Here is a 13,020-nt window from a genome sequence, read left to right on the forward strand (position 1 = left end):
CTATATCGAAATATGGAAGCTCACACCGTAAACGATGCAGCGTGGTGTCGGCGTGTGTTGATGCGACGTCGACTGAGGTTTGGATTTCGTTAGCCTTCCAAGAGATGTCGGATTGCTGCTCGTCAAGCTTGTAACTCCTGCCGACCACAGCTGCATTGCGTTTCATGGAGCTTAGAGGAACACTTTGGTCGACAAACCAACCCCTTTTTCCAATAAGTAAAGTATCACATCTTGCTCAAAGACTCAAGAAACCGGGACCCGAAACAATCGTGGGTATTAATAACGTCTTGTCATGGTATTACAACCTTGAACCTAAATTCCACCAGACTGAGCAAGTCTGCCGCAGAGTTCCGTTCCTCACACACAGGCGCCCACAATTCTTTCTTTCTCTCCAACCGAAGCTTCCATTTCCCAGCCCTTCAGGTTTCCATTCGCGGATTTGTTGCAGAACCAGCTTGATGTCAGTTCACAGCATCAATCAAGTCGGTGTCACAACGAGTCGACAACTGGGCAGTACTTATTCAAGTTATTGCGTTTGCCGACGTTTTCGCTGGCCTCGAGGCCTCGAAAAGAATATTCACCCGCCCCGACTTGCGCTTGGTCACACCAGCGCAAGAACTCGACAGATCTTGATGCCTACGGCCTCGTTGTATGCTTCTTCTCCCAGGATCCAATGCGCACATATTTATGGCAGGCCTCTGAATTTATACCCTATTCCCCTCTGCTGCCATCTCCTCCACCACCGACCACTTTCACGTCCCTTAACGCGTCATTTTACCACATCTCCATATCCCACCCTCTTTCACGCCCTGTTTCCCCTTGGTTTTCCCCCGTTTTCCTATTGTTGTCATGGTCAGACGCGTCCAAACTAAACCATTACACCTTGCTGTCCTCGCAGCCGACAACGAAGCGGTCAAGAATGCCCTCCGTTCTAGCTCCTGCGTAAATGATTTGGATTCTGCTGGGCGGTCTGCAGTGATGTGTGCTCTTGCTGGCGAAAAGTGCGTTTGTTTATTGTGCTTAAACTTCGTTAGGGTGCTAATTTTTCCAATTTAGCTGGCAACAACTTGATTCCTCCCCTTCCGACGCGTCTTTTAGGCAGCTGGAAGTTTTTCGTACTCTTGTCAACGACAGTCAGGTTTCTCTGCATACACTGAATGCGTCACAACGTCCCTATCGAGGCGTCACTCCTCTCGGAATGGCTGCCTGGCTAGACCGTTCTGATATCATACGCGTTCTGTTGGAGGAGAGTGTGGTCGGAGTTGTCGTTGATGGAACTGATGCCCACGGAGCAACCCCACTTATGTGTACGTACCTTTTTTTCCGTTCATCCCACGCGTTTCAGCGGCTGACGGGCGGTTTTAGACGCTGCAAGAGATGGCCGTCTCGATGTGGTCAAACTTCTGGTGAGCTGAAATAGTCTTACATCAGCCGTCTGTGAGCTTACATCTATGTCAGCTTCGTCATGGTGCACGGCCAGACTTGAGGGATGCGAACAACCGGACAGCGATCCAATTCGCTCTCCCGTTCCCTCAGGTTCTTTGGCTATGTGAGTCGGCTTTGCGGCGGCATCGGTTACTGGACAATTCCTCGGTAAGGACAGTTTTCACCGAATTCCAGGGAGTCTTCCCTGACGAGCTATTCACAGGGCTCTGACACCACCCTATTCCAATCATGCCTTCCTCAAACGAATATTTTTGTACCCCCCGCAGCTTCCGCCTTCACAGTGAAGCGAACGAACACACTCATTGTAGCAATCAACATTTGTGACGTTGAACAAATTCATTCAATCCTCTTTCCCTTCACCGGGATATTCCAACAACCGACACTCGTTAACCTTCCCGATGCGCTAGGATGGAGTCCGTTACATTATGCCGTTTCAACCCCCACTCCTTCCCCCGAAATTCTTGATGTGCTGGCAACCGCAGGAGCTGTGGGTCCTCTGTTCACCGCCCAGGAAGAATGGACCCCTCTCCATTGCTTCGCTATAGCATCCCGAGATCGTCGGCCTACACAACAACAGGTTGATGTATGGCGATCGGCTCTCTCTCGCTTCATTGGTCCTTCCGCGAAGCTAGAAATACCACTCGACGCCAAGGACATCGATGAAGAAACTTGTTTACATCTGGCGGCAGAACGAGGCGCTTGCGTCGAGCTGTTGATACTTTTTTTGGAGTCCGACCAGGATGGCCGCGTCAGAGAAATGCGCAATGCAAGAGGTTTGACTCCGCTTGAAGTTTGCCGACCTGAATTCCGTGCTGCATTTGGAAGGGATCTAGACGATGTGAGGTCAAGCTCAGCCCTCTCATGCCGCACTGTCCGCGGCTCCGCCTATTCTGGCTCGATGGCTTCTCTCGGGTCGTTTCATCCTCCCAATACAGTTCCCGAAGAGAGTGAACTTAATGATTCCGCTTCGGTACTCGACAATGTGGATATTTCCGTCTCGGCAGAGCAGTTACTCGCCAACCTCCGATTAACATCACCCGAAGAGTCCCATGCGGCAACGCCTTTCCACTTGAATGTCCTCAGTAATTTGGTCGGTGAAGCGGAAGCCCTTTCTTCAGTGATTGTTGCCCATTATCGAACAGCAGCAGTGGAAGCTGGTCGCGATGTTCGCGGTCTACGTGAAGCAGCCGGGAGGGCTCAAATGCGCGTAGAAAGAATAGGGCGGGAAGTGGAGGCTAAGATGAGAGAGCGAGGCGTCGTGGGTGCAGTCAGGCGAAGATTCGACAGAGGGTCCGAGGATTCTGGTGTCACCGCAGTCTCGATTGAGACTCCTGCAGAACCAGATAGGTCTGTTGAAGTTCTGGGATCAACGGATTGCGAAAGAGCTATACCAATCGTGGTGGTGGAATCACCGGGTTTGTCCACCAAGCCTGACGCTATCGAGATCACGCCGAAACGGCTTACGGGAACAATGAAATTGCGGGCATGGATGAAACGAAAGCTACAAGTCACCGAAATTGCCCAGCCTTCCAAATTAGCGGCCATTCCCGAGCAGCAAGAGGTGTCTGTGGCTCTTGCGGTTCCTTCTTCCCCTCCTCCAAGTCCTACAACTCACCAAGAGAACCTTTCTGTGGATGCGTGGGTGGATGGTATGTTGACATCATCTCACTCGACGTTGGAGGCCGCAAGTCGTGATTTAGAGCGAATTCGAGAATCGATTGCTTCAGTAAGTCTCGCGGCTATTTCCCGACGTTCTTTGGCTTACGGGCTCCAGGCCGAACATTTCATCTCCATTGTTGATCGCTCTGCCGCACGAGTCGAACGAGTTGTGGCCAGAGCACTTCAGGTTTGTTTGCTTTTCAAGTTGAACGATTTCAAGTAACAAAGACCACAGAAACGCGAGACAGTTATTTCGAAACTGCGCGCAACATCCCTTACTTCTTCAAGCGACAACGACGAGTTCTTTGTCCGGCCTGGGCTTCTGTCCCCCAAGTCGAGTGTGGCTTCACTCGCTTCTGTGTATTCGGCGCGTTCCTCTTGTTTATCTCTCGCTGCGACCCTTTCGGAGCAGGAGGATGATGACACTCGTGTTGTACGGCGATTATTATTGCGAAAAATCGAGACAGGTGCCAATGGTGCACGTGATGAACTCGAAAAAGGTGTAAATTGGCTTCGAACGATCAAGGAGGTCGTTCAGAGCGCAAAAAAGACGGCGTATGTATAACATCGTCATCTGTAATGTACTTAGTGTTGTTTGTAGACATCTTAGACCACATTGTATCATACCTGCAATACTTATCTAGATATCGCGTTTGTGACCTCTACACGTGACGTGTTTGGTAACGCGTCTCTCCTCAGCCACCAACATGAGAATCGAGGAGTTGGTTCTAGAGGGTATTGACCGCTCCATACTCACCGCGCTCGGCTAATATGCTTCAGGCTTCAAGTCTTATCCCGTTCGAACTCAAATCACCGGCTGGGACCCCTCCTTCAACGCGATTACAGGGCTTAATGGCACAGGAAAATCTAACATCCTGGACGCCATCAGCTTTGTGTTGGGCCTCACCAACATGTCCACGGTATGTCGATTCTCTACCCTTCTCCCCAGCTCAGAATTTCCGCAGATGCGTGCGACGAACCAAGCCGAACTCGTTTATAAACGTGGCCAGGCAGGCATCACCAAGGCTAGCGTCACAATTGTTTTCAACAACTCCGATACAACCAAGAGTCCTACTGGTTATGAGGCTCAGAAGCAGATCACAGTAACGCGTCAGGTGTGTAGTTGCAACAACCTGTTTCCGCTCACCAACTCACCGTGCCACTCCAGCTCGCGATACCCAACGTCAACAAATATCTCATCAATGGGCATAAGACCACGCAGCAAGCTGTTCAGTCTCTCTTCCAATCAGTACAGCTGAACATCAACAACCCTAATTTCGTCATTATGCAAGGCAAAATTACCAAAGTGCTCAACATGCGACCGCAGGAGATATTAGGAATGGTCGAGGAAGCAGCAGGGACGCGCATGTTCGAGGATCGCAAAGACAAGGCAATCAAGACTATGGCTAAGAAGGACAAGAAGGTCCAGGAAATCACGTCCCTCCTGAGGGAAGAAATCACACCAAAACTTGACAAGCTGCGAAAGGAAAAACAGAAATTCCTCCAGTACCAAAAGACCGAGTCAGAATTACAGCGTGTTCAGCGCGTCTTGCACGCCTTTGAATGGGTCGATGCTGGACGGCGGGTGGAGGAGGGCAAAGAGAATATTGCGACTAATAAGGCAAAGTTAAAGGCTCAAGAAACGGAGAAGGCCGAGCTCGAAAAGGAATTCGAGTCTGCGGAAAGAGACAAGGCTGCGGTCGAGAAAAAACGTGACCAAGAGCAGAAGAAAGGGGGCAAATTGGCAAAGTTGGAAGAAAGCGTGGGCGAGCTGGATAAAGACCTCACCAAAATCCGTACACAGGCCGACATCAAGAAAGAGTCGATCAAGGACGAGGAGCGGCGCGTAGAGACATGTAAGAAGGAGCTGGCCGAGGTGCGTGCATGCGCGCTTTGCATTCGCAGTTAACATATTGCATCAGCTCAAATCTAATATTCATGAGAAGAAAATCGACGTCGAGAAGGTCAATGCATCTCACCAAACTGTCACGGGCAAGCACAAGGGCCTCACCGACAAGCTTTCTGCCGCAGAAGAACTTCTGCAGAGTCTTCTCACAGGTTTATCCAACAACAAAGCCAACAATACAACTGGTGGTGGCGGGTATCTTGGTCAAATAGCGGCATCCAAACAACAGGCTACCCAGGCTGCTGCGGAGGAGAAGCAGAATCGTACGAAGCTCGAAATGAGCGAGGCCGATTTGAAAAATGCCGAATCTCAATGGAAGGCCGTTGAACGCGAGGCGGGAGAGGGAAAGAAGAAGCTCGATGCTTTGCGTGCCGCCGTGGAGACATGTCGCCACAAAATTGCTCAGAGTGTATGGAACCAGCAGCAAGAGGACGACAGCGAAGCCCGTTCGCGGGTCTTGAAAGGCAAAGTGCGCGCATTGGAAGACGTATGTTGTGTGACCCATTATTCTATTCCTATTGATTTTTTTAGGAACGAGAACGCATCCATCAAGGCCTCAGCTTCCTAGATTTCCGGTACAATCTTGGTCCATCATTTGACCGCAGAAAGGTCAAGGGGCGTGTCGCTCTGCTTCTGTCTTTAGTCCAAGAAAACTATCCTGCTGCTCAAGCTCTCGAGATTGCAGCATCGGGGAAACTACACAGCGTCGTAGTCGACGACGAGAAGGTCGGCAAGGCGTTGCTTGACAGTAAACTCGAAAAGAAAGTTACTCTTATTCCTCTGAACAAGATTGAACCCCGTACTATTTCTGACCAAGTAAACCCTCCAAGCACTGCACTCCTCAATAATTAACCTGTGACAGAAACTCCGTGCGGCAAAAGGTATCGGCGGAGAGAAAGTTCGGACAGCCCTCTCGATGGTTCAATACGACGCAAATGTCCGGAAAGCCATCGAATACGTCTTCAGCGACACTCTCATCTGTGATGACCCCAAGATCGCAGAAAAGGTGACATTCGCCGATTCCGTTCGCGTCCGCTCGGTCACCATAGCTGGCGACTTGTACGATCCTTCAGGCTCGCTTACTGGCGGCGCGCCTCCTTCTTCGAGAGCAATCCTAGTCAATGTCCAAAAGCTATTAGAAGCTGGCGACAAGTTGGAGGCAGCGAAAAATGAGCTAAATGACCTCGAGGCTCAACTAAACAAGTCGCAGAAAGTCAGAGACGAATGGCGCGCACGTGTCAAGGAATTGGACATGAAGGAGCACGAACTCCGATTGTCTGAAGATCAAGCTCAAGGTAGTAATGCAACTCAGGTGTGTCCTTCAGACAACCCCACTCAAGTCTAAAGAGTTGTGTGCAGCTCGCAGCTCAAGTCGAGACGTTGAAGCAGACCATCAGCCAGCTCAAAGTTGCCATTAAAACTGCTCAAGATAAACAAGCCGAGGCTAAGGCGGAAACGACGAAACTGGAGCGCGATATGGACGAGTTCAAAAACAACAAGGACGGCAAGATCGATGAGCTCAAGGTGACGGGATTTCTTCTCCTTCTTCTCCACTAATTTGTTCCATGCAGGCAGACATTCAAAAACAAAAGGCAGCCTTGCAAAAGCACTCAGTCATCATGAAAACCCAACAAAAGGACCATCAAACCGCAGTGTTGGAGCTTCGTGAGTCTTTTCTTGTTGGTCATCGTGGTATACTGAGATATCAAAGAACAAATGGAGACTGATATTGAAACGGCGGATACGGCTGTGTCGGACGCTCAGAAAGGCGTGGAGAGCCTCCGGCAAGAGCTAGTAAAACTCGAGAAAGAGGTCATAAAGAAGCAGGTAAACCATGATTGTTGAATCCTGGAATCTGGACTGAAACGTTTGCAGACCGCGTATGACGACGCTAACAACAAGCTCCAAGAGGAACGCGCCACTCTGAAGAGATTCGATCATGAACTACAACAACTTGACAATCTAATCAAGCGAAAAAAGCAGGCCATCTCAGAAACTGACCTTGTTATAAGTCAACTCGGGATCGAAAAACAAAATCTAAAGAAAGAGGTCGAGTCGGCGACAAAGTACCTTGAAAGGCTAGAGAAAGAGCATGAGTGGATTGAACGAGAGAAAGAGTCAGTCGTCGCGGCTCATTTCAGTTGGCACTCTCTGATATGACGATTTTCAGCCTCTTCGGCCAGAGTGGTGGCCAGTATGACTTCTCAGAAAATGAAGGACCCGCGTTAAAGGCAAAGGTCGACGACCTTACTCAACAGCAGAAGGGCATGAAGAAGTCTATCAATCCAAAGGTTCTAGCTATGCTCGACAAGTTTGTTTCCCAGTCATCTGAATTTCTTCATTGGAGCTTATTTCGTTTCCAGCGTGGAAAAACGAGAGACGAGCACCAAGACAATGCTTGACACGGTCCTTGCAGACAGAACGAAGATCGAAAAGACTATCGAAGAACTCGACCGATACAAACGAGAAGCTCTCGAGTCGACATGGAAGAAAGTCGATGGGTATGTGTTTCATTTCGCTCTGCTCATCCAAACGAAGTCTGACGTCTATAAGTGACTTTGGGGGCATCTTTGCAGAGCTTCTCCCCGGAAACTATGCCAGGCTACAACCTCCAGAAGGACAAGACTTGATGGACGGTCTTGAGGTCAAAGTCAGACTGGGTCAAGTTTGGAAACAAAGCTTAACCGAGTTGAGTGGCGGCCAGCGGTATGTTTTCTCTATGCTCCTGTCAAAAGCTTGACAAACCAATACTAGTTCACTTATCGCTCTTTCACTTATCATGTCCCTTCTCCAATTCAAGCCTGCGCCGATGTACATCCTTGACGAAATTGATGCGGCGCTTGATTTGTCGCACACACAACATATCGGCCAACTGTTCCGGACACGTTTCAAGGGGTCGCAATTCATCGTCGTTTCTTTGAAGGAGGGACTGTTCACCAACGCTAACGTCCTTTTCAAGACTCGATTCCGAGATGGGACTTCAATTGTTGAGCGAACCGCTCAACGGTCGACCTCAGGTGGTGGAAGCGATGAGGCAGAGGGCTCTCGACGTAGGTAGCTCAACTTGACATTATACGTTACTGTAGCTTATTGTTGTACGCTTGTATTTTAACACTGATATACCACATTTCAAGCAACTCCTAGAATATCTAGCCAAGCAGAAACGGTCTTGATGTCTGCTGTGTCCACAATTAGGAGGGAGCTGCCAACACAGAAAGGAAGCGGAAACTCACGCCTCTCCCACCAGGTTTGTTTCCAACAACACTCAATGAGCATCCAGATTGCGTCCGAGGTCAACGCTTCTGGCCTCGAAGGTCGCTTGCCACCGACAACGCTCATCACAACGGCTGCAGACCAGACAGTTGACGAAAAGGGTGGAGAGCGGGAATACATCTTTGAGTCATTTTCAGTTTGTGCTATCAAGTCGGGGCAAACATGTTTTACCTCGTATGAGAGCATGCCTAGCGAGTACACATCACTTTCGGGTGTTACCGAGAGGGTACCTATGGGATCGGAATCGTTGCAGCGGTATTTTACGTCTGATTGCGATCTCGGTCGCAAGGAGGGATCCATAATTTCTGGCGCCAGCCATCGCGCATCATCTACTCCGTGGAATGTCCAATCAGGTGGTTGTGGAATGGAGGCGATTCCGATGTCAGAAAGAAGGGCGGAATATTGAGGTTTATGGCTCTTAACATTTGTGCGAGGTCGGAGCAAGATGGTAGACTACGCTAGTCATTAGGCCTGTTCCTTCATATTGAGAATATGTAGCATGCTTACCGCTTTGATATCACCATGTGCTATCGTCGGAGAGCTAGAATGTAGAAAACTAAGTCCTGAAGCGACATCTTGAAGCTGTATTGTTCTATCAAGTCCACAGCAAGGTAAACAAAACAAAACTCACAAGTGGCAGTACATCAACCAGGCGGTCTACATCCTTCTTAAGCACTTCTTTTGCTGTGGGATAACACGGAACCACGAGAGCGGGCAAGTTGGATATGTGGAGGGCAACACCAAGAACTGGTAGGATATTCGGGTGCCGCTCTAGAGCTCTCCAACGGTCGAGGTCGTTGATGAGGCGCTATGAAGATAAGTTAGGATTGTGGATTTTCATCACAGAGAGCTTCAACCTCCGTAAATAGTCGGCGCTCACTGTCAGAGACAGAAGAGCCATGCCAACGCTTGAGTATAATTTTCCCTTTGTGACCACGCAGAGAGGCAGTCGAGACAACGTGTGCATTTCCCGATGTTAAAGGTTCAACCTCCGAGAAAGCGTCCTCTGGGAGGGCGTATCTGGAACAGTGGGCGGCGAGATTGCGCGCCTTGAATGACTTGGATTAGATTTATTGCGTGATCCAGATTGGGACACGTACATCGTGTGGATGGTCCCAGGTCATTGAGCGCAAGATATGAAGGAAGTAAAACCAACAGCAGACAATAGTGGAGGCGAGAAAAATCTCATAGCCGTTCCACGGCATTATATGCTCTTGTCGCGTGTTGTGCTTCCCTTTTGGGACAACTTTTTTTAAAGTAGCCCAACAGCAGAACAGCAAATAGAGGCGATGACTGCAACTAGGCGCTTGACTCGATAATCGATGGCTGGGAGTGAAATCGGATCGTTGGTATCGATAGTGACTCGGCCAGATGATGAAAAAGAGTCAAAGCCCGACTACACTGTCGTGCTTCACAGTTCAGGCAGTCGGGGCGGCGTCCGGCGGTTAGCATGCCAATGGCGCCGGCGTTTTACTCTGCAAGAGTAAAAGGCTGTCGCTTGTGACACGGATAGCCTCGAGCTCAATATGAGCCGGAACTCGTATGAAAGCCAATGTCTGCAAACTGTCCATTGTGTCCGAGATGATGATGTGGAAACGAAATTTTTGCATCAGCACGTGAGTGATGCGGTTAGATAAGATATCGGATCAGTTTTCTCGGCCCCAGGCGGATCCCGCAGACATCGCTTGTCCTTGTTCTTGACCACGATGATGTGGAATACCAGCGGAGGCGGCCACACTTCTCCCCCTGTCGCAATGCCTGTTCCAGCTCATTCAGTTTTGACGCCTGGGTAAGCCGAATCCAGCAGCTTCCGTGCATCTAGCATGACCTGAGTCAATACTAGGCTTCCTGTACCGTATGTCTATCTTGGCATAAGCCATTGTTTTTACGCGTTCTACTCAGAGAACACCGAGGACGACCTCTCAGCATGGCCGGTCCACCGTCACCTGGATGGACTGCTGAACGAGTAACAACTCCAATGCCACTCCCTGCGCCCCCTATTTCATACGTGTGAGCTTCGCATCCCTTTTGTGTAGTATTGTCTCCTAATCCGTCTCCCTCAGCGATTCAGATGGAATGTAAATAAGCCTGGTCTTCCTTGAGCTCTGCTCATGCTTTGTTTCAGCTCATACGCACACACACCCGCCCCTCGCGGTTTTTTGTCTACAGGCAACAGCCATCACCACCATTCACGCTCACATAGTGCCACCCGACATGAAGAACATATTCACCACCAACAGCCTACCCCAGTTCTTGTTGTTCAACGGCCTCAGCGACAACCGCAGCCAATGCCTGTTCCTGCCCCCGCCAAGCCTCTTCGGGTCGTGCCTCCGATGCCCGCCATTCACCCCCAGTTCAAGTACTCCAAGTGTACTGGGCGACGCCGAGCCCTGTGTGTAAGTCGGCATTCACTATCTCCCTTGGCATCTCATTCCGCTCTTCGCGCAGATTGGGATCAACTACCGGGGTCAGCCTCATGAGCTTCGAGGCTGCATAAACGATGCCAAGCACGTCTACAGCTTTCTCGTTCGTGAGTAGTCTGTTGACGGAACGGCATCAGTTTGAACGTCAAAACCCAGGTCGGTTCGGGTACAAGCCAGAAGACATTGTCGTTCTCACCGATGACAGCCCTCACCAACGGGCTCAGCCAACTCGGCGGAACATGATCGATGCTATGCATTGGTTAGTCAAGGATGCTAGACCACACGACTCTCTCTTTTTTCACTGTAAGCGACTAACAATCCAATTTCTTATCTAATCATCGTAGATTCAGGACATGGAGGACAAACTCAGGATTTAGACGGAGACGAGGTCGATGGATTTGACGAAACGATTTACCCCTTGGACTATAAACGAGCTGGATTCATTGTTGATGACGTGCGTGTCCATTCCCATTGCCCCCTCGACCAGTATAACTGTGAACAGGAGATGCACGATATTATGGTCAAACCTCTCCCCAGTGGATGTCGCCTTACGGTATGCCTCTTAAGCTCTTCCATGCTCGATTCTCAGACTCTGCAGGCTGTTTTTGATGTGGGTCTCAACTTGGGACGGTGTTTTTCTGGCTGATCTCTACAGTCATGTCACTCCGGCACTGTGCTTGGTATGCACTCTTTACTGGTATTTGACGTACTAAACACCCTATAGATCTTCCTTATATCGTACGGAACAACCTAAGACCTTTCTTCTTCTGCTCATCTATAGTGCAGTATGACTCCCGTGGGCGACTTCGTGGGCGACAGATCTCTGATCGCGCTCGCGCTCGCAAAGCCACTCCCGCAGATGTAATCTCATGGTCAGGGTGTAAGGACGGACAAACAAGCGCAGACACCTTCATTGACGGGCAAGCCGTTGGCGCTGCTAGCCATGTAGGTTTTGATCCCGCTTTCCTTCGCTTTGTTTCCCACTTTCCCTGTGCTTCAGGCATTCATCAAAGCCATCGATATGCAGCCACACCAATCATATCAAGACTTGTTGCGCAACATTCGGTAAGTGTTATAGTGTGTGTGTAACAAGCACCTACTGAGTCCTCGACAGTAAGATTTTGCAACCCAAGTTTAGTCAAAAGCCACAACTTGGGAGCTCCCATCCAATCGTGCGTCAAACACATCGATTTTGTTGTGGTTCGAGCCTCATCCAATCCAAAGGACACTTCTTTGCGATTTATCATGTGATCGTCATTATTATTATTTATCTCATAGGATCTGTTGTAATTATTATTACTCTTACGCCTTGCTTAATTGTAAAACAACCAACTTTTTGTGCAAATGCGAATTAGTCCTAGCCGCATGAGGAGTGTGACAGGCGTAGTGTGACAGGCGTGACTAGTCCGATTCGGTCCTCGCAACATATGTAACTGTTTCCACGTATGGAAGAGCTAGACCAAACAATCGCCAACCTTAAACTAAGGAAACAGTCTCTATTGAAAGAGACCGAAGAGGTGGAAACCGCTTTGCGCATCGCACAAGCCGAACGCGGTCGGCTCCTCAATCTTCATGCTCATATCTCAAAACTACCCAATGAAATTCTAAGCGAAATCTTTCTTGTCTGTCAGCGGCAACATCCTACGTCAAAGCCGATCCAGACTCCGTTCGAGGTCCTCGCTTCTCATGTGTCGAGTTTGTGGCGAGAAATTGCCATTGGGACGCATCTTTTGTGGACCGGGATCTCTATTAAAGTGCGACCCAGGCAATTAATGGCTCGTACTATGCTCGAACGCAAGCTACAACGCGTCAGGGTGTACCTACTCAGGTCCGACACTTGTCTGTTTTCCGCCACCTTGGACATCGCGGGGCCCTTTCAAGTAGACCAGATTCTCAACCTCATGGCTGCACACGCCAACCGTTGGAGAAGACTCATAATCTCGATAAAGAACCCCCCAACTGCAACGCTCGAACTCTGGCAGGCGTTAAATTCTTTGAACGCGCCAGCGATGGAACATATTTCGATTTGGCTGGCGCCCTTACCACTCTCAGGCCATCATGATGTTCATTCAAACGACACAGAATGCACTGAGCACATACTCCGGAACGGAGTCCAAGTCCTCAAATTTGTCCGTTTGTCTGGCATGGCGCTGGCATGTCTCTTACCTCCTCTAACGTTTGTTAGAACTCTTCATCTGAGCAGCTACCCTCTCAGTTACGCGTCGTTTCGGAATATTCTGACCAAAATTACCGATCTAGTCAATCTTTCCCTGCACCGACTACATGTCATACACAGGCCAGCCGATTGCTCGC

The 13,020-nt window shown here is 49.6% G+C and overlaps 4 protein-coding genes across 4 annotated transcripts; 3 read left to right on the plus strand and 1 right to left on the minus strand.

Annotated features, from left to right (window-relative positions):
* Nucleotides 1-849: 849 nt before the first annotated feature.
* Nucleotides 850-3,670, plus strand: MIND_00219500 (uncharacterized protein; the record flags this gene model as incomplete). Its single annotated transcript, XM_037359086.1, has 7 exons — nt 850-1,001; nt 1,057-1,307; nt 1,366-1,406; nt 1,459-1,593; nt 1,649-3,172; nt 3,221-3,292; nt 3,341-3,670. 7 exons carry the CDS (start codon nt 850-852, stop codon nt 3,668-3,670), a joined length of 2,505 nt encoding a protein of 834 aa, XP_037224181.1.
* A 142-nt stretch (nt 3,671-3,812) lies between these two features.
* MIND_00219600 (Structural maintenance of chromosomes protein) lies at nt 3,813-8,069 on the plus strand (the record flags this gene model as incomplete). Its single annotated transcript, XM_037359087.1, has 15 exons — nt 3,813-3,840; nt 3,886-4,025; nt 4,071-4,220; nt 4,274-4,981; nt 5,028-5,498; nt 5,543-5,827; nt 5,874-6,323; nt 6,371-6,535; nt 6,583-6,676; nt 6,723-6,838; nt 6,887-7,128; nt 7,182-7,322; nt 7,375-7,512; nt 7,565-7,717; nt 7,766-8,069. 15 exons carry the CDS (start codon nt 3,813-3,815, stop codon nt 8,067-8,069), a joined length of 3,585 nt encoding a protein of 1,194 aa, XP_037224182.1.
* Nucleotides 8,070-8,140: 71 nt separating this feature from the next.
* Nucleotides 8,141-9,408, minus strand: MIND_00219700 (Protein kinase domain-containing protein; the record flags this gene model as incomplete). Its single annotated transcript, XM_037359088.1, has 7 exons — nt 8,141-8,190; nt 8,245-8,404; nt 8,456-8,737; nt 8,792-8,866; nt 8,916-9,092; nt 9,142-9,333; nt 9,385-9,408. The coding sequence occupies 7 exons, from the start codon at nt 9,406-9,408 to the stop codon at nt 8,141-8,143; spliced, it is 960 nt and encodes a 319-aa protein (XP_037224183.1).
* A 582-nt stretch (nt 9,409-9,990) lies between these two features.
* MIND_00219800 (uncharacterized protein) lies at nt 9,991-11,958 on the plus strand (the record flags this gene model as incomplete). The annotated part of the gene is made up of 16 exons (XM_037359089.1): nt 9,991-10,073; nt 10,128-10,139; nt 10,187-10,294; nt 10,348-10,362; nt 10,410-10,680; nt 10,733-10,814; nt 10,864-11,010; nt 11,052-11,161; nt 11,210-11,260; nt 11,306-11,317; nt 11,363-11,387; nt 11,432-11,445; nt 11,494-11,652; nt 11,708-11,772; nt 11,822-11,879; nt 11,932-11,958. The coding sequence occupies 16 exons, from the start codon at nt 9,991-9,993 to the stop codon at nt 11,956-11,958; spliced, it is 1,239 nt and encodes a 412-aa protein (XP_037224184.1).
* Nucleotides 11,959-13,020: the final 1,062 nt, after the last annotated feature.

The sequence above is a fragment of the Mycena indigotica genome, assembly GCF_014461135.1.
Source record: "Mycena indigotica strain 171206Taipei chromosome Unknown Mind.scaff0002, whole genome shotgun sequence".
NCBI lineage: Eukaryota > Fungi > Basidiomycota > Agaricomycetes > Agaricales > Mycenaceae > Mycena > Mycena indigotica.